Raw genomic sequence first — 27,506 nt, 5'->3', positions numbered from 1 at the left:
TCCTACCTTTTCTTGATAATACAATGAGATAAGAGAACGTTAGCAGCCATGCTCTGCCACAGCTCTCTCAGCCTTAAAGCTTGCTGGGACATTTAGAGGAATTTAGCAAAGTTTGTTCTGTGTGCCAAGGACAGCCAAAAAAAAGCGTGATGAAAATACAACACATGGGCTTGAAAAGGCTCTTAACGCCCCAGTCTCACAACACAGACCAGTCTCCAACAAAGGAGAATTAGGAGGAAATGCTCCCCAGAGACAGTTTATCTCGTAACGCCGATCTTATGAGCTCCTTACGATCCACTGATGCCAACCAGCACTGCACTGAGGGACTGCGGTGAGACAGATTAGAATGTGCTCCAGCATGGCAATTCCTATGCCCCCTTTCATCAGCCAGGAGGAAGAAGAGATAGCCAAGCAGTTTACCTGTCTTAGTGTTTTCAATGTAGCCATACATCGGGAGAGTGATAACTGTGACCCTCAGGTCTTCCCTGGCAGCAGTATCATAATCAGCAGCTAAGTGGTGACGAGCCAGCAGTGGGACTCGGCCCCCCTCATCCACCTGGAAAGCAAAAGCGTATGACAAATCTACCGTCAACGCGCACAACACGCAGCAAGACAGGAATTGTTACTGAACAAGTCTGCCTCTATGGAAGAGGCTTGCCCGGTCTCTGAAGTCCTGCTCCATCCTCCCCTAGATCTGTTAAGTATGAAAACAGCTGGGAGGTGAGGTGGGATGAGAAGAGCAAAGCTTGCCTGGCCCCCAAGAGATGCCTGTGAGTGCTTTAGCAGGGCAGGAAGAGAACTGGCAGAGTCACGCTGACCTCTTGGAAGGCGAGATCTGCATTTCTGGTTGAGGGGAGCCTTTTGAAGGCAAGGGAGGGGGAATGCAAAGCTGGAAAGGAGAAGTTGACTTCAAAAGGCTTTGATAAGGAGTCTGAAATGCTGTGTATCAGTCCAAAGCACCAGATGTTTTCAGACTTGTCTTCTGCGCATCTTTTACACACGAGCTGGTGAAATGAGGGACGAAATATTAAACAGGGGTAAGTCAGACTTGTTCCACTGATACCAACAGGACACCCCAGGGAGAACCCAGCTCCTGACTAGAACAGATGTAAGCAGATGAGGTTCAGGGATGCAGCTGTACTATCAGCCTCCTCTGGCCTCCAAGTGATTTGTTAACCCTTTGCACTCACAGGATTGCATGTGCAACACCGTGTTTCTTCAGCGATTTCCCCGCAGTCCACAAAAGCTGTTCAATTCCTCCCATCTAAGACATTCTCACCATTCCTAGTATCCTGGGTAGCCACTTACAGTGATATGGTCAGCAAAAGCAATGAGCGACGGCATTGTCTGGGCAGACGTGATAGTGATGGTGAACATCTGTCTGTCAAGCCGGTTGTTATCAGCATCAAAAACAGTGAAGTGGAAGATGTCTGTAACTGGCTGATTGCTGGTCTCAAACGTGGTGGAGTAGCTGTGAAAGTCAGAACACAAGCTGGGTCAGGGAGTCTCACTGACAGTCAGGCAAATACATCTCATCCCTGTATTTAGAGGTAAATGCACACCTCTTGAAAGAGAAGTGGTATTTCAGTTCCCAATCCTCCTTCACGTTCATTCCCTGAGTTCGCTTAAACACCATTTTAGGTGTTACCTACCTAAAGTATCACCATGACATTGCAGACACATAAAAAATTCCCATAATTTGAAGCTACACCAACTACTGGCATTTCAGACATGCATAAACACCTAATTCCGCACACAGGAAATGCTCTCATTTATAATCTCATAGAATAAAAGAGCCAAGATAGGAAAAAAATATCTTTGACACATTGTACTAACATAATACAGCCCAGATCCTTGTGGAAAGCCCACTGAGCTTTTAACTGGCACGGCTTGAAGGAGAATAGCTCTTTGATACCTGATCCTCTGGTTGTTGATGTCTTCCATGGTGAAATTATAAACCTTGGAAAGTTCTTCATCATGAGAGCCAGACATCCGTAAGAGGGTGCCATATGCAGGCAGAGATATTAACTGGATTCTTATCTCTGAGTCAGGAGAATTGTTGTCCTAAACGTGAAGAAGCAAACCAAATCAAAACAAGACAAGAGTAGCTTTTTTTTCCCTCCACTAAAAATGAAAGGAGGAATAAAATGTTTTATAGGGGAATATATGAAGCTAGCTGGGTCAGACCCACAGCTGATGAATATTAAATGAAGCTCTATTGATGAGAAGAGAGTGAATCGGGTTGACATTCTCGGAATCTACCACAAAATGTATTTTCATTTTCTCTCAGGTCAGAGAGGTTTTCTTTGTGTCCTTGTATCACATCAACACGATCTCCCAGATATAAACCTGATATTTTTGTTTTCAAATTACATTACGCTTGTATTGGACTGGACAATTTATGTAATATGCTCCTCCTGACTCCAGATAAAGTGAGCCAAAATTTAGCTGACAGCTGGCAGAGGGAGTCACCCACCAGTGCTTCAGACAGAGACACAGAGCTAAGTTCAGTTCTTAGTAAAACAAAGGTTAATGTGGAGCAATGCTGCAAAAGCCAGATGCACATTAGACTAAAAGCTGATTTTGGCTCCTTTTAACTACATTAGTACGACCTCCTCTATGATATCACAACTCGGATGTCATCTTTCTTCTCAAAGTTTTTGTTGGTTGCTTGAAAGATAAGACCCAAAGCAGAAATCATCATATCCTCAGCATACGGGTCAGGAATGAAATCCTCTTTTCCCTAACTGTTCTCTTACTCAGATTAATCCTGAACAGCTCCCTTGTCAGCCTCCCTCCTTAAGAGGAGAACATGACAGACCCCAGACTTGTATCCAGACTGATCCCTTGGAAAAAACATTCATCTGCCGCCTTATCCTACCTCATCCCCCGCAGCTCCCTAATCATCTCTGACAGCCACCACCGTAGGTCTCTCCAGCCTCACATGTGCACTGCCATCTCTCCTCCCTCCTCCCTAAGGGGAGCGTATCTGCGTACCTGAAATCCGCTGCTAGTGCATTTGCTGCTGAATCATCTGCAAGGAGTAAAAACACCTTTCTTCTGAATTTCACCAGCAGGATAACTCTCGTACAACACACAACCTCTGGGACCAACTCCAAGCTACCAAGGAGTGCAGCATCTTGGGTTGCTTAAACCTCCCCCCTTCAAATACGTTCGGAAAAAGAACCAGACAATTTTGGAAGGGGGGTGACGGGGATGAAATTTTCAAGGGATTATCACTTAGCAAATCCATGTGCTTTATTAGCAAGTCTGTTTGATACAACAATCTGGGATTAACTCAGTTCTCATGTTTAGCATGGCAGTTCACCTCTGTTACAGTCCAACAGGGATATCCTTAAAACCCCGTTGGATGAAAGAGTCTATTATCCCCTTTTTGGCAGCAGCAGTCAGGACACAGTCAAAACTCGAGCTCTCTACCAAGAATCCACACTGACGGCAGAGAGGTGCGTGTGGCAAAGAGCCTGTGGGGGGATAAGGAAAGGGAGGCTGGCAGCATTCGCTGGGTTTAGAAATAGATGAAAGCTTACAGTGTAAGCGAGGTGCAATCGAGAGAGAGTCACAGAGCTTTTACTAGCCACGGTGATTGCCAACAAGCAGCCCGGGGCCAGCTGCGGACCGTTGTTATCCAGCCGGGACACTTCCACCCTCAGCACCGTGGTCACTGTGGTGACACCGTCGGTGACAGAGATTTCCATGCTGTCCTCTGCTGCTGCTGAACCATCATGCACGTACTGCAGAGCATTTCGAGTGACGTCCTCGTAGGTGAAGGCGTCACCTTCCCAAAAAGAAAACGCGCAAGTCAGAAAGAGTCTGTTCAGAGCACCAACCCAATTTAGCAACAGACTTCATCGTGTACTAAACCGGCATTTAATACCGTCCTTACAGGGATGTGAGTTATGAAGACATTCATTAAGGAGCTAGTACATATGTAGGGCAGGGGAAAAGCTGTAACCTTCACAGTTTCAAAGACACAGTGACCCTTCAGATTCTCTGGAAGTACACAGATCCTCCTTTCTTCCCAGCTGCTTTGTAAGCTCATGCCTGTCATAGCTAGATAAGGCTTCCCTCTCCGCGTCTTCTGCTTCCACTACTCCCCTACAGATAATATTTGTTCATCTGATCACACGCTGAAAACTACCGCCACTAAAATCAACAGGAGAACTCCACAGGAGCTTCTGACTGCTGGATCACAACAGGCTTACATGGACTTCAGTACAAGTGTTCACTACTTTCCTTCGCTAAATTACTTCAGACAAAACTCACCATGTAAAACAAAACATCCTTTTTGATTAGCAGCTGGTTTACAGTTATCACAACAGAGTGACTGTCAACTAGCCCACGCATACCTGGTACAGGAAACGTGCTGACTCAGCCAGGAACTAAACAAACAAAGGGGAAAATATCTTTCATCCACTCTCTCCTGCAGTCACACGCTTTCAGGCAGAAAATCCACCAACTTGTGGATGCAGCCTTATCTGCCAGAAGCATCTGTCTCCTCCTGGTCAACTAAACTAGCGAGGTGCACAGGCACACGCTGAGTCCTCTCCTGTGCTGAGGAAGATGTCTGCTCAACTCACCTGCTCTCATGCGCTCCTGCACACCTGCGCTGTACTTGAGCACAATGCCATGATGGGGAGGTTTCACCAGCTCAAAGAAAAGACCCTCAGGAGCCGTATCTGTGTCGCTCACGGCTAACTGGATCCCTATGCCGGGGAAAAAGAGCATGGCTTCAGCATCCTCAGACACTACACTAGGAATATCCCTTAGGTTTTGTGATGTGCTCTTGAGAATGGAGTCAAAAAACTGTAATTCAGTCAGCACGTGAAAAGGACAGTAATTCTGGAGCTGCCCTAGCCCAAGAGCTTGCTGGTTTCATGGAAATAATTAGTCCCCTGATGATGCTCAGATCAGAAGTTGTATCAGAGAACTTATTGGCTAGTATGGCTCACAAATGACAGCTATGCAAACCCTCTGCTTATGAGAGATGTGCACATGTTCATGTGGCAGGGGGGTATCTACAAAAACCCCAGAGAACCTCCTGACACAAGCTGAAAGCGGCTTATCCTAAACAACCCAGTGTACCAGATCACACCACTAACCAATAGTTCAGCAATTGCAGAGCAGCCTCAGAGGGAAAAAGCAGAGGAGCAGCAGCAGGTCCCCGATCCTGCTCTCCCCTGCCTCGGCGAATGGACGGACCTGCCATACGCCGGAGGAGTACTGCCGTATCTTTTTAGCAAGGCCTGTTGTGACAGGACAAGGAGTAATGGATTTAAACTAAAGAAGAATAGATTTAGACTGGATATAAGGAAGACATTTTTTACAGTGAGGGTGGTGAAGCACTGGCACAGGTTGCCCAGAGAGGCGGTGGAGGCCCCATCCCTGGAACCATCCCAGGCCAGGTTGGACGGGGCTCTGAGCACCCTGCTCTGGTTAAAGCTGTCCCTGCTCGCTGCAGGGGGGTTGGGCTGGATGAGTTCTAAAGGTCCCTTCCAACCCAAAGCATTCTGTGATTCTATATCCCCAGGCACTTTCCTGAGGCACCACTGCAGTTTCCTCAGTGGTTGGTGCTACACCTGTGCAAGCACGGCTCCTTAGCTAAATGGACAGAGGTGAGCGAGACCAAAACTCTCGCCTGCTCCATCCACGTGGCCTCCTGGCAATAAAAACCATGCCTCAGGCTGAGCTCCGCACCCCATCCCTTCCACCCTACTCACCAATGGTGGCTTTGCCCCCCTGGCTGACCTCCAGGAACGGAGCTGTGATCTGGAAGACCGGAGGCTGCTGCTCCGCAGAGAGCAAATGAATGACGAACACCATCTCCGGGGTTGTGTGTTCTCCATCAGACACTAGACACAGACAAAAACCACACCTGAGTGTAGGGATGTGTTTTCAAGGACTCGCCTGGGAAATTTACCTTTCTGCACAAAATCACCACCCCACATCGCTGACTCCTCTCCTACCTTGCCAATCTACACCTTCGCCTATGGACATACACGCACAATTCACACCTGCCGAGAGTATTTATCTTGGCCCCTAACTCTACTCCTAGCAAGGCAAACGTAACTTGTAAAAGAGTGTGTGTGTGCATGTGTACATACTATCTTCCATACATCTATCAGGTGCGCTCGTAAGTCACAACATGGACTTCTCCTTGCTGGTGGATCACTTTGCATACGTGTGCTAGAAAGCACATGGAAAGGGAAAGATACGTTAAACGAGCAAGCAGCTTATGCAATAGCAATTTAATTGTGGAAATGGTTCCATGCTATATTAAAAAAAAAGCAGAGTAAAACTCTGATGTCCTTGTTCACACTGGGGAAAAACAGGAATGAATCAGGCTTTTAGGACAGATTCTAGGCAACTACTGGAAAAAGATGTCTCTACTGAGGTGCAGCTTAGCTTCTATAAAACACTGTTGGGACACAGATGAATTAATATTCCCCGGGCGTGTGCATTTCCAGAAATTCCTACTGAGTGCCCATAGGTGTGCTTGCAGCAGAGAAAAGGCCAAGGAGTAACAGGCAACATGAAGGGCACAAGGATAAAAACTGCTTTGGCCAGGAAAGAGCAAATGGTTCACATACCTGTGAATCGGAAGTTCACTGACTCTGGGAGACCTGACAGGACAAACACAAGCACAGAGTAATTGCGGTCAGGACAGGAAAGCACATACTGATGGGGATTTGAACAACTTTTGGAGAAAGCAAGCGCTAACATTCAACCAGACTGGAGTCTTTCCTCACCAAGAAAAGCACTCTTTCCTTGTCTTCTCTCCAGGTAACGAGAGAGAACGTGCTACTCCCTCCTCTGAACCGTGAAACTCTTCTTGACGTCAGTGGAAGGCATGGCGATGCACAGAACTGCACCTACCACGTATCATCACTTCAGCACACAATCCTGCGCATCAACTGGTCAAACATGCTTGAAGTTTGTCCTATTTTTGCCCCTCTACCTCCTGTTCCACACTGTTTCTCCTCTGATGGTAGAAATCTTCTAATATCCTGGCTAAATTGATTCAGTTCATCAATTCTAGTCTCAATCTCAAGAACCCCCCAATGCAGCAAAGATCTCAAGCATGGGAGGGGCAACAGTTCCCAACCACACAGCAGCAGATCAGCAGTTTGCCCAGCACAGCATGCAGCACAAGCGTTGGCAGTGCTACATGCTGCACTGAACACTGCCACATCCCCCTAATTCACTGAATGTTGTTATACCAAACCACAGGGGAAAATCTTCTTGAAGTGGCAAGAAACGGATGAACTCTTGGTACACTCCTCCAAGGCAGATTCCTACTTCCCTTGCGTCGTTCGAGCCTCATGCCCTCGCGAGTATGGATGTAACCATGAAGTCATTGAAGGACTGGAGGAAGACCAGCAGTCCAGCTACCTCTACCAATCTGACACGGCACTACGAAGAACATCCAGTTCCTTACCCGCAAAGGAGAACGCAATGATCTCTCTCAGGTGAGGAGCTGCAGTCGGCGGACGATAAGCAATCTTGCCATGGTTTATATCTGCTTGGGTGAAATACCTGACTGGGGAGAGAGGCCTGTCCCTATGCTCCACGATACCTACGGAGACAGAGAGCTCAGTATTAACAGGAGGAATCAATTTTATTTTTAAACCAAGATACCGAAGGCCACAGCTTCGTTTTCTCTCCCCAGGCACTTCTTTTTACATCTTCAGTGGTTCCTGAATGAGGCAGATGGCTGGAACTGCATCAAGGATGGATTCTTGGGACATGAGAAATTAAACAGAAATTCCTCACTTAGTCATTTCTTCAAATACCTCTCACTAGAGAGGTGGAAAGCAGAAAGCCATGGGGTACAACATTTAATATATTCCAGACAAAAGTAAGAAAACTGTCTGAGCTCCGTGGCTTACTCCTAAACAGGCCAAAGAAATCAGGTTAAGAAACAAGGTGTTTGAAAGCTAACGAAGGAGGCTGAACAGGTTAACAAATGCCTCCACAGAACGATACTCCGAGGGAAAAATTAGATGTGCTCGGAAAGCATGGCAATTAATACAGCAGCAAGCTGCCGTGTTCTGAATAGGTACACTTGCCTTGGCCAGGAAGGAGAGGGACAGTCACGTTGAACAGGATTTTCTCACTGGGAATCTCCGGGTCTACAAAGGAGAGGTGATGGGGCTCAATCACTGTCACACGGTCCTCCAGCACCTCAATAAACACATTAGACCATGAGCATCAAGGCCAGAGACATGGGGAGATTCACCCAAAAATGCATTGAAAGAGAATTTGCTTCGCTATAGTTAAATCTAAGAGAGTCTTTGAATTTAAAGGCCTAGTTCTTAGACCTAAAACTGACAAGGGATGGATGGGCTGAACCTTTACCAAGTCTCTCAAACTTGTACAGAACAGGGACTATTTGGGAGGAGATTACAGAGGACAGTAAAGCTTGATAATGAGTAAAATTTGCTAGAGTCCTCCAGGCCACCTAAACTCACTTTCAGCTCATCTGTAAACCAAACCAAATGCCTAACACAGAAGCTGGGCACTATCATGCTCAACAGAAGAGAGCTCTGTGCAGGTCCACCTCTGTTAAGTTCTTTCAGGAGAATCAGAAGGGGCTTATAAACCTATGAAAAAGAGACAAACACCTCCTCCTTCACAAAACTATGAGCTTATCCTCACTTTCAGGCTGTCCAGGAAAGTGGCAGTGTTTTTAGTGCACTCTGTCCCCTGCAGATGCATGACCGCCACGCTCACAGGTAGAGGAGATTCTTTTTTGTCCTACAGCAACTACGAAGAGATAAAGGAAAATCTAATTTGATCAAAAACTCCCTGTATGAAGACATAATTCATTGCCTACGTAGTTTTCTGGTATAGTCCGATGTGGCTGGACTGGATTTGCTCTTAAAAGAAATCCTGAAAATGACTCGGCCAATTCCATTGGAATATAGAGGAACTAAAGCTTTCCCTTTTGTTTTAAATCTGTTTAAAAATGTTCTGATCCTTCCATTACAAGATCATCGTCAGCCAAAGGCAGGCAGTGTGTTACAGGAATTACGGTGCTGCATGAACAGACTTAAGTGCGCAAAAGCAGTTAACTTGCATGTGTTCGTGAACCTTAATCCTGCAGAATTAACAGCTAGAAGTCACTGAATTAAATAGTTCAGCTGGATATGAAAAACATCTAGCTCATTTCATAATCACGAACAAAATACAGAGGGAACAAGCTAAATTAAAGATACAGGCAATTAATTCATCTGCTTTGGAACATAAAACTATCAGGTTCAGCTACAAATTACAGGTTTCCACGAGCCACATCAAGTGCAGCGCACTGAATCGTGCTGGTTACGCATCTGTCCCATTCTGCTGGCCTCGGGCCACAGCCTGGACGCTGGCCTGCACACCGGCAGGGCGAGGTTTCCTGACAACAGCTTGGTGCACCACAACTGCCACCGAACCCCCGGTTTGTGTCTCCCCGGTGTTTTTCACCCAAACACACCAGAAGAGAAACCACAGCCTATGAAAGACTCTTTGGCTGTTGTGAAGCGGTAAATAAAACCTTGTCAGTCCTTCTTAGGTGCAAAAGTGTCACCTACCTAACGGGAAGCAAAAGCCACAAAGTGTATTTGTGTTATCAGCACCGCTACATACAGCTCTGCATAAAAAGGGCAGGCTTAAAATTAACAGTGGTGTCCCTTTCTTACAGCCACTTTGGGAAGGGAAGGGAGGAGCACCTCTATATACTCACAAAATTCTCTCTCCTTCACAAACCCACTCTCAGTTTGCATTCAGCTGGAGCGAAGCTCAGGCTCCTTTTACCAATATGGGGGAAGCAGGTATCTCGACTGAAGAACAAACTATAGACGTTATGTCCAGTTTAACCGCCAAAGAGGCACCAAACTTTCTCTGACCTTTCTCAGTAGGACACTCAAAGACAAGACTAGAGGCATGGGAAAAACGTAACATTTTGTGTTTGCTCTTCAGCCGAGAAGCCAGTCTAATTCTGAAGGAGTTTGAAGACAGATGAACAGAGCTCAATCACGTTGATGCAAGGAAGTGCAATTTTATGATGAGAAGATTTAAGGTTATGGTTGCTTCATAGTTGCCTCCAAGGCCTATTTGTCTCTCCCAAAGGTAGGACTTGCAGGTTGTGAGGCGCCCCTCAGTAAAACGTATTTTATGGCACTATTGAATTTTGTGGTGTGTAATTAGCTATAAAATCCAGCACTGCATGGCTCAGCCAGACATCGCTCCCATCAATTTTGTCAATAATGACAACAACAAAAAGTCAAGAGCAGAAAGATACATTGCTGGCTATTGCTCCAAGTAGCAGTCTGAGCATGTTTTATTATTGCCCGTGAAAGGTCACCACTATTTTAAACCCTTGACAAGGCCATTGTGTCATGGACTTTTCACTAATCCCTCTCCTAAGTGCTTCCCGGGGCCTTTCCTGGTCCCATGCCTGGCAGGCTGTGCTGGGTTGGAAATCCCTCGCCTCCCCTTAGAAGCTCCTCCTGAGGACCCATTGCCCCCGGGATGTCTGCCGCATCTTCTCTCCTGCACCGCATGGGCCTCTCAGTGCGCTTTTGTCTGTCAGGGAGCACCCAAGGGCAGAGGATTTCTGTTTGATCATGCTGAGCATGCTGCTGGCACCTCACACGCTCTAAAATAAATCACCAGGAATGAGTAACGCCGAAGATGACTGCACGCTACGTTCAAGTTTGTAGGCCCAGCTCTCCCCGTTCCTGCAGGCAGCTCCTGCCTGAAGGGTTGGCCTCAGCTCCATTCATGTTTCTTGCAAGCCCTCATCTCTGCTTTCTCATCACAGCCTGTCCTGTCTCACTCAGCTCAGGACTGCTGCTCAGTGGATTACGATCCTGGTTCTCCTCTGAAAGCCCCACAAAGCTATGAGGCCAAGGTGATGTCTAAATCACCCCCCCTGCCTTGAGGGTCCTGGCTCTCTGTGGGTCCCAATGGGCGACCGGGGTGCAGAGCCCCGAAGCTCCCCTCTAGCTCATCCACACGGGATCCCCCCTTACAGAATCAAGGAACAGGAGAGAGCAGGAGAAGTAGAGAGGAGAGCTGGACTTCACCCACATACGTGACAGGAACACGTGGAGATGGCATGCACCAAAGTTGGAGAGCTCACAAAACCAACTAAAGTTGGTCATCTTCGAGGTCATCTTTTCCATTAACACTATCAGGGAAATAACTACATTAGAGCGACCACTCTTATCAAAATGGTCATTCCCAGAGTTGATGCTGCAAGAAAAGGTAATTCAGTTCCACAGATGCAGATATAATGGGCTTGTCTCAATGTTTTCCACGTACAGTATAGTCTGTATTCCTGATGTCAGAATGATGGATGAAAGCTTTCCAATGTGGGTGGGCTACAGTTCTGATAAAGTTTACAGTGGAATTACTGGCAAGATCTATTCATTACAGTCTCTCTAACGCACAGTTTTTCACTCTTGCCGTTCCTAGTGGCTTCTCAGGAAAGGGCAAGAATTCCATAAAAAGACGTTAAACACATTTTTTTCTTCTCTCTCTCTCGCTCTCTCCCCTTTCCAGTCTCTGCATTCATCACTTTTAATACTCAGTTTTTCAACTTTTTACGGGCATTTTCTCCCCCCCTCCCCCGCCTCATTTACTCTTCTAACCTGTCTTTTTTTTTCCCATTTCTACTCCTGCTGTCTATCTGGTGCATCTACCCTGTTCCGTAGATTTAGTTCAGTCTTTGAATCAAGCACAATAGCACAGATAAGAGCAAGTACGGGAATCAACACTCGGTGGTTACTGCTCTATGCGAGGCTCTGGTCGCTGCGTGCTGCTGCAAGGAGAGCGGGAATACAGAAACCACCAGGCAGCGGTGCCGGTTCACACTTACAGCCATGTGCAAAGAGGAGCCGAGGGAAAGCTGAGGTGCTCTGGGTGTCTGTGGGAGAACAGCAACGTTGAAGACGTGGCTTTCCAAGCTGGTTTGTGGACCGGCAGAGCTGGACACCTGGGAAGGAAAAGATCACACGAATGGATGGATACCTGATAGAGGACACCACTGCATTCCTAGACCAGCTTCATACTTTCCCCCTCCTCTCCTCCTGCTCTGGGACTCGCAGGTTGTGAGGCACCCCTCAGTAAAACATATTTTATGGCACTATTGAATTTTGTGGTGTGTAATTAGCTATAAAATCCAGCACTGCATGGCTCAGCCAGACATCGCTCCCATCAATTTTGTCTTGTCAATTTGGCATACATGAATGGCAGTTGATAGGAACTAAGGTTTTTAAATAGCAACCAGTTTCTCCACTACTGCCTGTACAATCTAGAAATGGTTTACTTTTTATTAACATTTAGTAAGATAGCTGCTTGTCAATTCCCTACCTGCTGTTCATTCCTGCTTCCCCCAGTCACTGCCATAGTTTTGCTGAATTTTACTCCAGCTGTCTGTATGGCTTAGTGGAACTTTTCATCACAAGAACAGAAAAAATAATGGGTTTTTAAACCTTCCTCCCACCCTCAGAACGACCCCCAGTTGTGCTGACAAGGTGAAAATAACCGGCCTTTTAATAACGGCACTGCCTTGGCAGTGACTCCCTGTGATCCCAACATCTTCCAAGACAGGCTGCGCTCGTGTTTTACAGAGACCCATAAAAATTTTCCATACGCCACTATAAAACCAAAGTTGAGTCATCTGTATCTAACTCATAATAGCAAACCTGCAGTAATGACATATAAAGCAAATAATATTAAATTTGTGAAAATGCAGAGGACCAAAACCATCCCCTAGAGATAAGCCTGCAAATGTTCACAGCAATCCTGAGGTAAGGCAAGCACCCAAAGAAATACAGCCCTCTTTGTTAGACTCAGTTACGGCTTTATCTTTCAGCAGGGATGGAAGTCCGCACTTGAACTCAATAGAGCACTTTGTGAGCAAGAACCGACCTCAGCGCAAGCTTAATTTCAACAAAATGCATAAAAATGCATGCTCTGCTGAAATAAATAAACTTATTTTAGCCATTTGCTGGACCTGCTCTGAGTTGCTGTCATCTGAATGGTAATTGCTAAAATATTGATGAAAAACAACATGTTGGCCCTTTCTGAGATGCCCCAATCCACAGTTCAAGACTCAGACAGACGTGTTATGGTCTCCTGATGTGACCCAGGCCATCGCGGCTTCTTTTCTCAGTAGGGCTCTCCACACAATTATTGCTACTGCTCCAAGATACTAAAACCAAACATTTAACTCATGCAAAATGCATAGTCTATAAGAGGAATATAGCAATTAAGCTAAAGATTAGCTTGTTCAACATTGACGCTCACAAATTCCTCATTATCACTTATGTTAATTACTTTAGAAATTACCTTAATTGCCTCTCCGGTGCTACAGTAATAGCTTCTGACTTGTAAACCAGATGTAACAAATACTGCATGCAAGTGTTCACGTAGGCTTAGCATTATGGGAGGCTGTTAAACCTTCCAAGCAAACAGCAAGGACCTGTCTGAGGAATTTTATGGCCGTTAAACCTGTGGGGAGGTGGGATTTATTTTAGTATTACATCTGCTGGGGAGTATTTGTACCTTTTTGCCTGTTTGCAAGAACTACTCTGTAGCAAAAATTAAATTATTAGCTTAGGGACTGCAGAAAGTAGGAGGGTTGCTTGGTTTTGGGACTTGCAAAACAATTTAAAAAAAGGCACTCGGAACACTTGGCACTTGGAGTAAACATTACAGGTTTTATGAGAGGGCAATGTACTTGCCACGCAGTACCAAGGGGTCAAACGTGCTGTCTGACCTGCAAACGGGGCACCAGAACTGCCAGGATGTGAGCTGCAGTAACACACCTGGCACAGGGAAGTTCTTTCACAGAGGTCTGGATCGCAGGCATGCCCTAGGAGGGCGTGGGCCAGAGGACCTCTGTATGGGTCTCCTCATGCAGATTCGGCACCCAGATGGAGGATCTCTAGAACAGCCAAAGCCGTGGCTATCTGGACCCACATTCCCACTTTTCCCTTGTCCCCTGGGACCAGCCTCATCTCAAAGAAGGGTGAGGGAAAGGAGGCAGCGGGTTACAAGAAGGGTGTGAGTTACCCTCTCTGTTACCTCTTCTAAGGATTGCCAGGCAAAACCCAGTTCCTGTTCCTATTCTTCCCCAAAACCAACCCCAAGCACATCAGTAGGGTGTCCCCAAGGGACAATCCTACCCCATAGGCCAGTGGAGAAGGGATCGCTGTCCCAGCAAGAATCAGTCTCTGGACACACTGTCATGCTGATGGGATGTTACAAGCCTGCTAGTTTCATCCTGTGGAAGTTCTAAGTGCAGATCTGTTTGCCCATTCGCTCTGGGGACTCTTGATCTCAGAGAGCTTTCCTGCTTAGACAAGCTAGCAGGCACAAGGACAACGTCATTGCTTTTCTACAAAACCCTTTCCTCCCTGAGATGGAATTGTTCTACCGAAAATCGGGCCAGCTATTAGCTTAATAGCTTAAATGTTAGATGGTACTTGAAAGACAATTTTCTCCAGATTTGCAATATGGCCTGTGATTTGACATCCAGAAGGTTAATGCCACTGCGTGCAGCTCAACACTGTGGGTAGCTGGCTGGCTTGCTGGATCCACTGCCACGGATTAAAACCTGGGGATCCACATGCAGCAAAAGCTCTCTTGTGCGTAAGAGTCTCCAACAAATACAGTGATGGGTTGCTTCCACCGTGACACATAAGCACATGCATACTGATCTACAGGCAAGCAACACGCACCTATATACACATCAGTCTGTATGTAAATACAAATATATATTTACATACGTATTTGTGTGTGCACGCATGTATTCATGTATGTGTATTTATTAAAGCCTTGGGTCACAAGATACAGGGAATGGCAGACTGAGTAATCTCAGAGAAAAATGCCAGAAAAATGCTGTGTGAGGCCCCCGTGAATACGAGGAGGAGTACCTGGAATTGGAAGGAGTCACTCTCTACTTCAGATCCAGAGTGCCTGTACCACACAATGCCTTCGTTGATGTCCTGCTGGGTAAAAGAGGTTGTAGGTGAGGCTGCTCTTCCATCAGGCAAAAGCTGCCATGAGTCTGCTGGGCCGTCTGCTGGCATTGGGACCAGAAGCACCACTTCACCTGGGAGAAGCAAAGATGACAGGACACAACTTGTGAGAAAACAAGGAGGAATAGATGCCTTTCCACCAACTAATGAGCATCCAAGACAAATTTCCACCCAGTCTTAGTTTTTTTCCATCTAGTGTGATGAACAGAAATGGCAGTAGAGCTCCTAAAAGCCACTAATGGACCTTGCAACATCCCACCGACATAAGGAAATTTTATCTCCTGTTTTGGCAAAGGGCAGATCAAGTAACTTGTGCAAGTACACAGAAGAAATACACGGTCAAGCAAAGAACAGGATTTGCAACTTTAAACCCCCAAATGCCATTCTGCCCACTGACCAGCCCATTTCAACCCTGAAATGTGCCTGTTTGATAAAATGAACAGAAAAACAGACGCAAAGGACATGCCTCACTTTCTGGAGCTCCTGTGAAGGGACAGGAGAGGTGTGAGACACAATTGGGGTTAAAAAGCATTGCAGCAGACTATCCATCTTCCCCTCAAGGGTACAACTTACGTATCAGAATACAGCATACTAATTTTTTCAAGGTCAGCTCTTTTCTAGCTCTTTTGGGTACTTAATATGCCAAAAAGTGTACTCAACCGACTTCTCCGAACAGAAATCTTCAACTGAAAAAGAGCTCTTGAACAGATATAGTAAAGGAGCTCTGCATCATAGGCTGTATAAAAAGTCTGTATGCCCTGGTTTGTAGCTCTTACTCCAAAGAGTATGTAGCTTTTATATCTCTAACATCCAGCTTATTTGTGATTTTTGTATTAGAAATAGATTCTCAGCTGGACTGAAACATCACTGACTTCATTGCAGGTATGACAGAGAAGAGCAGGATGCGGGCATGTCCCACCGGTTACCAGCTTTCCTCACAGACGCCTGCAAGGGTTGGATTTCGATGTCACTATTAATGTTCAACAGACTTTAATGCAAAAACATCATTCTAGTAAAATTACTCAAAGACCCAAGTGCTACCCACCAAGAGAAGGTGACGATCAAAACCTTGGTCATCAATTTCATTGACGGTGAACATTTTTCCTAACCACGCACATAAATGAAATTAAAAACTGACAAAGAGCTACAGTATCGAAACAAACAGCACATTTTTCTATTTTACAATGTAATTTACTTTTTTTTTTTTGGAGTTAACGTATAATCTGTGAAAAATTATATGTTTGCCCTGTCTTTACTATTCTTGACTATATAGAATTTAGCTGCTCTTTAAATAACTCATTAGTTGTATATTGTGCTTTTCTACCAGTCTTTGAAAGTATCCCTCATGGCTACCGATTCAGGAGCCACATATATTATAAATCACTTCAGCTCTCCTTACAGCATTAATCATTCTGTTATGCAAAACACCCATATAAGCTCTCCCAGTTCATTTCCCAAAACCACCCTCAAACAGTTGGAGTAATAAAAAAATAATTCAGCAAGCTGAAATACCACACTTCCATTTTCTCATCAAACTCTATGCTAATATTCCCTTATCAGTGCCCTAATTACATTCCCAATCGTATGCTTTTGCTCACGCGAGTTCTCCACCGTAATCTTTCGTGTGATTTCTAAAGATGCTAATCACACACCCAAAGGAGTTAGGGCCTGCAAGTTGTTTATCCCTCCCAAAGTAAGAGAAGAAACAATTAGAACATACAGCTGCTTTAAGCAAGATGCATGTCTATGTGTCTAGTTATAAATTAATATTTAACGTGATCAGAAGGAACAACTCGGTGATGTTTACTCATATAGTTTAGGATTAACATATCATTTGCCACATTTTTTTTTTTTTTTAAATAGAAAAGCACCTGTTGATAGGTTACACACATGAACGTAGAACTTGTGCACACTCAGGCAATTCATTGAAATATATAGAGACTATACAGCTGCAATTTCCAGAGCCGTCTAGAGGATTCAGGCACCGTGGTCTCTCATTTTAAGAAGAGTGCACGCTTGTATCACTTTTCACTGGCTTTAGAAATTTCATCCTCTAAGAATGTATGTCACATGGAGCAGCTTAGGGTGTAACAACACCTACTCATATAGAATTGAGTATTTTTTCCATGTAACAGAGCTGTGTTGAGGCATCCTGTGTGCTGGGAGGAGAGCCAGGGAAGACACTGGTTCTATTTCCAGGGAGCAACCAGGAGGTCCAGCATAAAGAGGTCCTTAGAAAGACCAACTACTCTCCGGTGCCCAATTGCAGAACCACATCAAGCCCTGCAAAAGGAGGAGATCTGGACAGAGATCCTTCTTCCCTAATTATAGCCCTTTTGTGTGGTTTCAGAGTCTTGAAATAAAGGCTAAGAAGCCTTCTTGGTCTGCGCACTTGTGCTACAGCAATGTAGTAGGTAATTCTACCGTGGTTTTCTTTCCCATCTAAAAATCAAATGAGATATTTTCCAGAGGTATGAACATGTTTTCCATTACTCAAATAATAAGATAGGCAGATAAGCCCTCCTTGATTAAGGACACATTTTCTACATTTCTCTGTCTTATTTCTTCCTCCCTTTCGGTGAAATAGTATTTTAGATAAAATTTTGAAGTTCATTGATTTTTACTGCTTATTCCTCACCTGCAGCTACAAACCCATTTGTGTTACTGCAAGTAATTACAGTAGAGATAATTATGGTGATACAAACACGGGATTATAAATTTTGGTTAGGGCTAGGCAGCAGGAGACATGCTCCTCAGGGAAAAATTCTTGTTTCCATGTAAATGCTTATTAAAAATGAAGACAGTCCTTCAACTGCAGAAAACTAAAGAGGGAATACAAATTAATTACTTCTCTTCTAAACTGCAAAAATAACATAATCTATGTTTCCATCAGGTACCAGCAGCTATTATGGAAACCAGCCTATGCTTACCGCAAAAGGCAAAAAACCAGCACTGATGTTGCCAAAAGGATCCTCTAATTTTATCCAGCTCAGCAAATTAAAGGCAATGATACCATTTCACAGAAGTGCAAAATATATTATTTAAAGACATGGTTCTAGTGAAGAAAATGGTGATGCTGAGCAGGAAAATAACATTTTTCTTTTCTGTCCATATTTCCTTTCCCTCCACATACGATGTCTTCTCTTTTCCTTCCAGTTTCTCTCAGTTTGTATCTCAGCCACAAATCCCAGTACCTCCTTGGCCTGGGTCCAGAAGATATTCTATAAGCTGCAGTCCTACGCAGGGGGTTGCTTGTGAAAGCCATTACTCTGAGACACGAGATCGGAGCCTCTCAAAAGGAATTTGGAGATAAGAATTACATATGGATGCAAAGGTCACCAATTTCTGTTTGAGTCAATAACCCATTAGTAGAAATTAAATCAAATATAGTGGAATTTAGGGAGTTCTCTAATTCTTCCTGGTAAACTTTTGCTCAGCAGTTTCTAGAGGTATGCTGCTCTTAAACCAGACATTCATTGTAGAATATTATCTTCTGGCAGTGAGTAAGATTCTGCTCTCACAAGGCTGTAAATCCACCAGAATTTAACTACCACTAGAGAAAGACAGTTGCAGAAGTTCAGATTACTAGGCAGAACAGTGCTTCGTTACTTTGTATGCCCATTTGAATTGGAAAAAGATGAGGTTAGCAGCACTTATTCAGCACAGTATTATAAGGAAACATTCCCTCAAATGCTATTTGTTGTGGGCACAATACCATGGAAGAATCACATTCCCGCAGGTCTGTGAAGAACGCCCCTTCCCCCAGAAGTAACCAGAGCCTTGCACTTTTATTTAGCGGACGGACACCTTCGGGTGTGTGGGGTGAAAAGCTGGGTTTTGACAAGAAAACTCCAAAGATATTTACCGTGTCTTGGCTGGTCCTTGGTGATGGTGTACGTTATCTCAGAGTCACGGGCACCGGGTAGCTTGGCGTGCAGAATTGTCTTGGAGATCTGTAGCATGCCTCCCTGGGGCACCCAGACCAAGGAATTTGTCACCAGCTGAGGGCTTCCGCTATTCTGCATGCAGGGGGACAGCAGAAAAAGGCTTAACTGAACGTCAACAACGGTGCACTGATAGAAACAGATTTTCAAGTGAAAATTATCAAGCAAGGTATTTTGGAATTTCTTATGCGTTCAGCCCTGGTTGTCTGCTTCAAGAAATGGTTGTGCATCCTTCACCTATATCCCTCGGCCCAATTCTCACCCTGTAGAACTGACCTTGTCCTCCAACGTTGCTAATTTCCTGTCGCTGACCCCAAACCTTCTTGTCCTCAGTCTCCCTCCGTAATTTTGTCTTTTACCACCATCCTCATTCTCTCTCTGCTTGACTTTTGACGTGTCTTGACAGAATTTATCTCCATGGCACAGTGGAATATTCACTGCCATCAACATCTGAAAAGAAGTATCCAGTCTACTACACTAGTTTGATTGGATCCTTATTTTCTCTTGCATCTCTTCATTTTATTTGTAAAAATACACACCTTTCAAGGGTACTTACAGAACAACAGCTTCACACCTATTCAAAAGTATGTCTCTATAGCACCTCCACTATCTTTACAACCATGTATAACTGTTATCACCTCTCCACGAGCAAACTTGAACATGAGGTTCAAGATCAACGTCATGTTTTCCTACAAGATGGGAGAAAACTGAACTTAAGAGTATGCAAATGCTAATGATGAATTTTGGCAGAAACATGAACTATGTCAGTTTTCCATCCTTTGCCTGAACAGAAGCAGTTTAACATTCAGAAATTAGATACGCAAATTTCACTTCGTAACTACTGCACCAAATCCACATCACTTTTTTTGCTAAGTTAGAACAGACTCGTAGGAAGACTCTGACATCAAGTATCTTCTCTCCGTGTGGGGACTTACACCCATGGCCAAGTCACCTCTTAACCACTTTTGTAAAACTGAAGTCTGCCTGAGCATCCATCGAAGTCTTTTGCTACCTGGTGGGTTTTCTAACCTTCAAATTATTCCTGCAGCTTTTTTTCCAAATGAATATTTATCCAAAATTCATTCAAGATTCTTGAAATGTGGATGTGAGGACTGGATGCAGTAATGGCTTCACTACCATTTTCATATACTTCAGTAACACTACTCTGGCATTCAAGGATTATATTAGCCTTTTTTTGGCTCTAAATTACTTTATTAGCTCATGCTTTGCTGGACAAGCCACCAAAATCCCCGTGCCCTCTTCTGTGCCATGGTTCGTTCTTATAAGCCCAGTTGCTGTCAACATGACTCCTCTTCTTGATTTCTGCAGATTCACCTTGAAACTGGCTGTGGTGAACTGCATAATCAGTCATAACCCTGACTGCTCCGTGTAAGTGATCATCTTCCTCCTCATTTACTACTCCACATAATCATGTGTCACCCCAAAACTGATAAACGACTCATTAGAATCTGCAACAGAGACAGCAGAGAGAGCTAAAAAGAAGTTTGTGAAAAAGAATCACATTAAAGGATGATTTCCCGTCTCTACTCCGACATGTCTGCTGAGCAACTTTCACGCATTTAATTTGTACCACACTTCTCTTGCACAGTGTTAATTTTTAAATGCCGCATGATCTTAGACTGTGTCAGGTCAAGAGTTTCCCAGCACAACGGTTGCTTTATTTTTTTAAAGAACAGCGAAGAAGAAAACCAGACCCTGTGCCAGCCAAGAGAACCTTGCCATTATCTAGGATAACTTTCCTCTGACCTTATCGATTCCGTCACATCATGACACATACAGGCCTAGCAAAGCGTAACTCTCGAACAGGAAACGAAAAAAGTCAGGAAGGTCCCTGGATTTCTTGTGTGAGGAGAGAAAAGAGAGACTAGCCACACTTCAAAGAATGACAGGCAAAATGCACTGTTTGAAAAGTAACTATTTCTATGTGAGTGCTAATTAAACACAAGGTCGTGATTTTGCTATAAACATGGAACCCTTAGGCTTTTGGGTAGCTAAATGACTGAATGTTCCTTCACTGGCCACATTAAACCAGCCCGGCATTTTGTAATACCATTTCCACCTGGCTTTGATGCTGCGATCCTGCTTGCTAATAAGAACACATTTGTGAGACAGCTCTTTCTGCTTGGTAATCTTTTTAAAAATACATTTAGCGACAAGCTATTGTCTGATCTGAGTGCTCACCCTGCGTTCAGCAAAACAGCTAGCATCACATTAGATTTTTTTTTTTTTTTTTTTTTACTGATACCTGAGCACACAGTTAGCAAACTGTGGGAATGAATTCACAGCACAGGAAAGGCGTTTTCCGAGAGCCCGGGAAGGCTAACATGCTCCCTGGTCCACGCTTCAGCTACCTGCTCCCAGGTAGGACAAGATGCAGTGCCTTGCAAATATTGTGAAGACCTCCCCTTAGCTGCGTCTCCTCCAGAGGTCCAACACACCCCTAAAATAAATATCTTTTCTCTTTTTCCTGCATTCCCCCTAGCCTCCCAGAAAAGAAAGGCTTCCGCATCCCGTCAGCAATGGGCAGACCACATGTGGGTGGGTCTGACCTCCTCTGACTTACAGTACATAGCCTGCGATCGTATTTTCTAGGGCATGGGCTCCTTATTCCCCATTGGAGCACCACTGGTGGTGCTCTGCCAAAAATGAAAGACCAGCAGGTCTCAAGTTAACTTCACAGAAGCTGTAATTGTTGAGAACGTCAACAAAAATATACAGCAGCGCAAATCATTTTTAAGAGCTCTCAAAATAGAGGCCAGCTGTTCAGACTGCAGTAGGTCAAACGAAGTGTTTGGATGGGGGTAAATAGGGAAAAGCAGGCTGTTAGCAACCAAAGGGACTAAAAAAAGCACCTTGCAGAAAACAAGGCACACGTGTTGTGAAGAAACAGAACCCTCTAATTCATAGTATTTGGAAGGTTATGTTGTCCTTCATTTACGTTTTCACACTTTCATCGCAGTGCTCCTACGGATTACTGTCTAAGAATTACACTGTCTGAGCCCATTGAAAAGGAATCCTAGAAATGTCCTTTCACACCAGGATTTACTATATAAAACCATCCAGCAGCACATGATAACAAGCTCTGTGTACTCAGATGAGTAATGTGGTTAAAAAACCACACCTTGGACTCCACCTCCAGCCAGGGTCCTACCCAGCTCTTTAGCAATCTTTGGATGAAAACCAAGGGGAAAAAAAAAAACAAAAAAACAAGTGTCTTTGTGTTTGCGTCTCAACAGCACCTTTCCGAAACAAACCCTGCATGCATTTCAGCTCCCAAGGCTACTCCACAAAGATGATAATTAGGATAAGGCAGGAGCTGGGTATCTGCCAGCTCTACCCTCATACTAAAAGCTGCTCTGCTCTCACCTCTATCACCACCTTCATTCTTCTCTGTAGCCAAGTGCTGCACAGAGACACTTGGAAAAGATAATGAGAAACAAGGGAGCGCAAAATTGTCTAATAAAAGAAACTATACTCAGCAATTCCCCCTCACCGGCATTTACAAGAACCTGCTTAATCAGTAGCCAAAACCAAAACCAAAACCCACCCAAAAAAACCAGTGTTACAAACACAGAGTGGTGTCCAAGCATTTTTACAGTCTTTCGGATCTCATACAGGCTCCTTAGGGCCACACAAGTGATCTGGATCAAGAAATCTCTTATTCCAGGAGTCTAATAACTCAGCACCAGCCTTGAAAGCAACCCCTTTTCATTCCCAGACTGATACGTGAGTCATGTCACTAATTATCATTAATTACTACTGCAGCTTTAGGAGCACCCGCAGGGTCCAAACGGGATCAGTCCCTCCTTGTGCTAACTACCCAGGCATATGTAGCGCTTATAAACCTTACTTAAAATTTTCATGCCCAACTTGCTGTGAAAGGCATCTAATACAGCAGAGAAGAGGACAAAAGAGGGATAATATCGTCTCCTCATAACTCCATTTCACGGAGCGGAAGTGCTCAAGGATTGTGTAATTCTCAGATCCGTACCTCAAAAGACTGCAAACAGTGGACTTCTTCTCTGGCAGCTCTATTTTTCATTACTCGTTCATATTAACTAAGGGGTAAGGAAATGTCCAGCTTTTTTTCCTGCTGTTTTATTACAATACCACAATACCAGAACCAAAATGCTTGCAAGCACTTCAGCAACTTTATTTTTTTCAAAGCTCCACCACACATACCCTACGTATTTCATGCCTTGTTTGGCTGGGGTTTATTTCATGAACAAATAGAAAAGCATCACTGTTTCCAATTTTACTGCTGTAATCTCTATAAAATTTAATATAAAGTGCCACTTCACGTCCAAACACAGAAGAGACAAACAACCGTTATTTAATTATGAACTGCCTTAAAAGCAAGAAACTAAAATTAAAATACTTCTTAATAATTTCGGAATTTAGGTATCCATGCCCTGTCCCTAGGGAAATTATCAAATAGAAAAATGCATCAAGTGAAAGATTTCAGTGGCCCAACGCTGAGTGAACAGCAGACATCCTGACCTTGGGAGACACCACCCCAGTACCAGCGATACACTTTATTAGCCACGTTGTTTAGTTCAGGTGTGGTCCTTTTGTGTCTCCCATCGCACTCCCATCAGCCCAGAGACTGGTTTGCCCATCTCATCAGCCCTCGCTCCCCACCATCCACTCATTCTCCAATTCACCGCCCCTACCAGTGCAAAGCTCTCACCTGCAACTCCAGAACATCTTTTTATCAAATAGCTATGGACTTTGAATTGTCAAAGCTGCACAATTTGAGCTGAACGATTCCTGCCGCAAACCAAAAATTCAGGTGACCTCCAAAACTCAATCAATCCACTACTTTCTCCTGTCTCTGACCACAGCCTGTCGATAATGCAGGATTAGTGACACCTCAGGGACATAGTGACACTTCTCCAGACTTCTAATTTGCCTGCGAGGGTTTATGTCACAGCACATACCTTGGGAGCAATCTTAATGTGGAACAGGACGTTCTGGAAGTGGTACCCATCGTTCACTTGCAAAAGAACCGCATCATCCCGGGTGTCAGAGCCATCGTGAGCATAACGCAGCAGTCCGTCAGCAAGGTCATCCAGGTGGAATATGTGGACTGCAGAAGCCGAGTCTCCAGGAGGTTTGATCAGCCGCCCGTGACGTGGAGGCTCTAAAACCATCAGCACGACGTCCTGAGGATTGTCACCGTCTCTCACACCAAGCAAGAGTTCTGTTACAGTTCCAGTTTGCCCTCTGCGGACAAGGAGGGCCTCATTTCTGAACACATACGGGGCCTGAAACACAAAAGCAGCTCTTAGGTGTTTGCTAAACCTTAGCAATTTGATCATGATCAAAGCCTGAAATGAAAAATGCGGGGTTAACGAAATTAGCTTATTTCATCCCTGGAAACCTCCTATTTCTAGGCAGCAGAGAATCACTCGCCACACTTTCTGCCCTGCCAGCGGGCAGATCTAAGAATATCTAGCAATTTAGACTGATTTAGTTACATTAAAAGAAGATTCTCATGCCACACTAAGCTTAGGAAAGGAAAAAAACTTAGGAGATTGATATAGAGAGCAATTCAGTTATCAGCTAGAGCCCGTATTCCCTTTACTGTCTGCACGGATAAGGGACAAGGGACACAGCTTTGCCTTACTGCCATCCATGGAAATTCAAATGGAAACACGGACTCCAACTATTTTGGAAGGTCTACATGTTACACACATGTCCACAGGCCCAACTGGAATGCAGGCACCTCAGATGCTGAAGATTTATGTCCGTGAATATTCAGTTCAGGGTGGCTTGGGGATGGAGACACAGCACGTTGGCCCTGTGTATAACCTGCAGCTTCGATAACTTGGACATCTTTCAGAGCACTGATGCTTGAGAATAAGACCCCACGCAACCTGCGTGCCCAGGTTATCTGTTTAAAATGAGTTGCAGAGAGGGGGAAAAAAGGAAGCAAGAAAGAATGCCAGGAGACAGAGAATAATCTACACAGGCTACTAACAGCAGTGAGCCAAACTGAGAGGCAGAAGCTTGAATTAATGCTTCTAAGTAGAAATGAGTCAATCAACTAACGCTGAAGGACGTGCTTTTGCTTGTCTCAAACTGATAAAGTCCATCTCAAAGACAGCAAAACCGGGTGTCTTCAGCATCAATATTTATTTAATTTGCAAAGACTCCACACAGCCTTATTCATTCTGGAACGAAGATCAGCTACAGTCCGCATTTCTGCCGGTTTAAATCAGTTCCCTAGTTCGTCGTCGTCAAGAAAGTTTAAATCTGCAGTCTCTATTGATCCCAGTAAACATCATTTGCCATCAGTAATACCTTGCCTCAGGAGGGGGGTGATCTCGCAGAGACCAAGTCAAAGCCCTGGGAACATTCAGCAGAGAGCTAACTACTGCCATCTCACCTGCGTACAACTTAGCAGGGTTATTAAGGATTGGCAGGCAAAATTCCTATTGTTAAACCTCACTTACGTATTCTGGGGCAGTGACTGCAGCTCTTTCTTAGGTGAATGTCCTACTGAGGTAAACAAGAGATTAGAATGAGCAAAGATTTCAGTACCAGCCAAAATCAATATCCACGCAACAGGATCAAAATCCACTAAAGGACAAACCAGAACACTTCTAATTTCCAGAAGTTATGGAATGACTAATATGGAATACAATGATTAAAAGCAACAAAGTGCAATGAAAAAAACCTATAATTCCTAACCCTGAAGCTACCACCTCTGTAGGACCCCAAACCGGAAAAAACCCAAGCAGTGCAAAGTCTCAAGACTGTCAGAGAACCACACAAATTACGAATCTCAGGAAGAGTTGTCTCCTATAAGGAACACTAGATACGTTAAATTGGAGACTCCCTGCAGGCCCTCAGCATGGTACGTAGTGAGCAAGTCAGCAGCTCACCATGTTTTTGAGCTTCTGGCTACACTCCTCCTACACTCAGCATGAAGCACAGAACAGCACCAGCACCTTCAGTCACAAACCCATCCACCACTGCAATGATTAAAATAAATTAATTTCTTAAATTACTCGTTGTGAGGATGGATGCTGAGTCAGGCTTGTAGGCAGGAAGGAGTCAGCACTAAAAGAGGAAGGATGATAGCCAGATTTCCAGTTACAGTTTTATCAAGACTTTTAATGCCCCTCTGAGGATGTAAATGGGCCTTAAGAGTAGCAGACTCTCATTGGCACTTTAAAGTCTCTTTACACTGCTGGAATACGCCAAGTAGCCACAACAACTTCAGTTCAGGCAAAGCTATCTGATCGAGCTTTCAACTAGACAGTTGAACTACGGAAAAAGCTCAGCGCAAGCTGCAAAGCCTCCTCGGAAACCTGGAGCCTGTTCAAGTAGGTCCATGGTGAGCCCACTGCCAGCACGACCAGCAGCCAGCGGGAAGCTGGGCCGGGCAGCTCAAGCACATCCACTGCCCTCACAGCAGCATCAGAGGAACACCTGTAGCTTGAGCGGGAATCAAAGCCTGTCCGGAGGGACGTGATGATATCATAGAATCATCGAATCGTTTAGGTTGGAAAAGACCTTTAAGATCCTCCAGTCCAACCATTAACCTATACTACCAAGCCCACCACTAAACCAATTAAGGGCAGAGTAGCAATTTCATGTTTCCTGGCTTGGTGGCTGGATTATTTTTTAATGAAAGTAAAAACTAGGAATCATTAAGGTTGGAAAGGACCTCTAAGATCATCAGTCCAACCATCAACCCAACACCCCCGTGCCCACTAAACCATGTCCCAAAGTGCCACGTCTACCTGTTTTTGGAACACTTCCAGGGATGATGACTCCACCACCTGCTGATATGACCACTCAATATGACCTGCTGATAGCTTGGCACATGCACCTAGGCTGGGCTTGAACAGCTCCTCCTTTCTGTAACACTGTGCCCTCTCCCTTAACGTCTATCTTGCACATCTCTTCATACCTTGCCTTTTAGAGAGCCTGCCCCTAGAAAAGGAGTCACAAACGTACTGCCTGTATACCATCTCTTGGGTGAGGCCCCTCCACGCTATCGTGCTACAGACTTTAAATAACAATAATATGAGAGGCATGAACACTTGACAGGACCATCAACTTGCCTAGAAGTGGTGAGCAGTTTAAGAGACACACTTTAAATAGCTCATGCTGATTTAATTCCCAACTGTCGTAGAACAGAGCATTTAAGTAAATGCTCTTGACCGTCAAAGCATCCCTACCACAGGGATCAATCATCGTTCAATTGCCCTGCAGTAAGAGACTGAACTAGACCATTAGCGGATCCGAAGAATAATTTTAACAGTAGGGATTCCTTAACCCTCACTGATAATTACTCTATGATTGCACAGCTACAATTCCCCGCACAAGCAAAATTACATGAGCCAGCTTCTTCAGTCACTTACCCCAAGTCCAGTTCTTCCACATAAAACTCTTGGCTGCCTCTCAACTAAATAAAAGTTGAGTCTAATTTGCCTGACCTGAACTCCAGCTCAAGTTCTGCCCAGCTCCTTTGTTA

General features: G+C 44.6%; 1 protein-coding gene across 1 annotated transcript in view; it reads right to left on the bottom strand.

Moving 5' to 3' along the window:
- The window catches only part of FRAS1 (Fraser extracellular matrix complex subunit 1), a 122,859-nt gene that overhangs the window by 32,086 nt on the left and 63,267 nt on the right, over positions 1 to 27,506 (bottom strand). Inside the window, exons 27-39 of the mRNA XM_075709391.1 lie at positions 23,956 to 24,282; positions 18,916 to 19,069; positions 14,946 to 15,124; positions 11,882 to 11,998; positions 8,088 to 8,202; positions 7,457 to 7,594; positions 6,609 to 6,641; positions 5,739 to 5,870; positions 4,599 to 4,724; positions 3,549 to 3,796; positions 1,916 to 2,064; positions 1,309 to 1,471; positions 421 to 556 (exon numbers count right to left, since the gene is read on the bottom strand). Of these exons, the coding sequence (XP_075565506.1) occupies positions 421 to 556; positions 1,309 to 1,471; positions 1,916 to 2,064; positions 3,549 to 3,796; positions 4,599 to 4,724; positions 5,739 to 5,870; positions 6,609 to 6,641; positions 7,457 to 7,594; positions 8,088 to 8,202; positions 11,882 to 11,998; positions 14,946 to 15,124; positions 18,916 to 19,069; positions 23,956 to 24,282 (2,017 nt within the window). The remainder of the gene's footprint in view (positions 1 to 420; positions 557 to 1,308; positions 1,472 to 1,915; positions 2,065 to 3,548; positions 3,797 to 4,598; positions 4,725 to 5,738; positions 5,871 to 6,608; positions 6,642 to 7,456; positions 7,595 to 8,087; positions 8,203 to 11,881; positions 11,999 to 14,945; positions 15,125 to 18,915; positions 19,070 to 23,955; positions 24,283 to 27,506) is intronic.

Source organism: Pelecanus crispus, chromosome 4, assembly GCF_030463565.1.
Source record: "Pelecanus crispus isolate bPelCri1 chromosome 4, bPelCri1.pri, whole genome shotgun sequence".
NCBI classification, from domain to species: domain Eukaryota; kingdom Metazoa; phylum Chordata; class Aves; order Pelecaniformes; family Pelecanidae; genus Pelecanus; species Pelecanus crispus.
The sequence above is the reverse complement of the archived record's forward strand: the minus strand, read 5'-3'. Positions and strand labels throughout refer to the sequence as shown.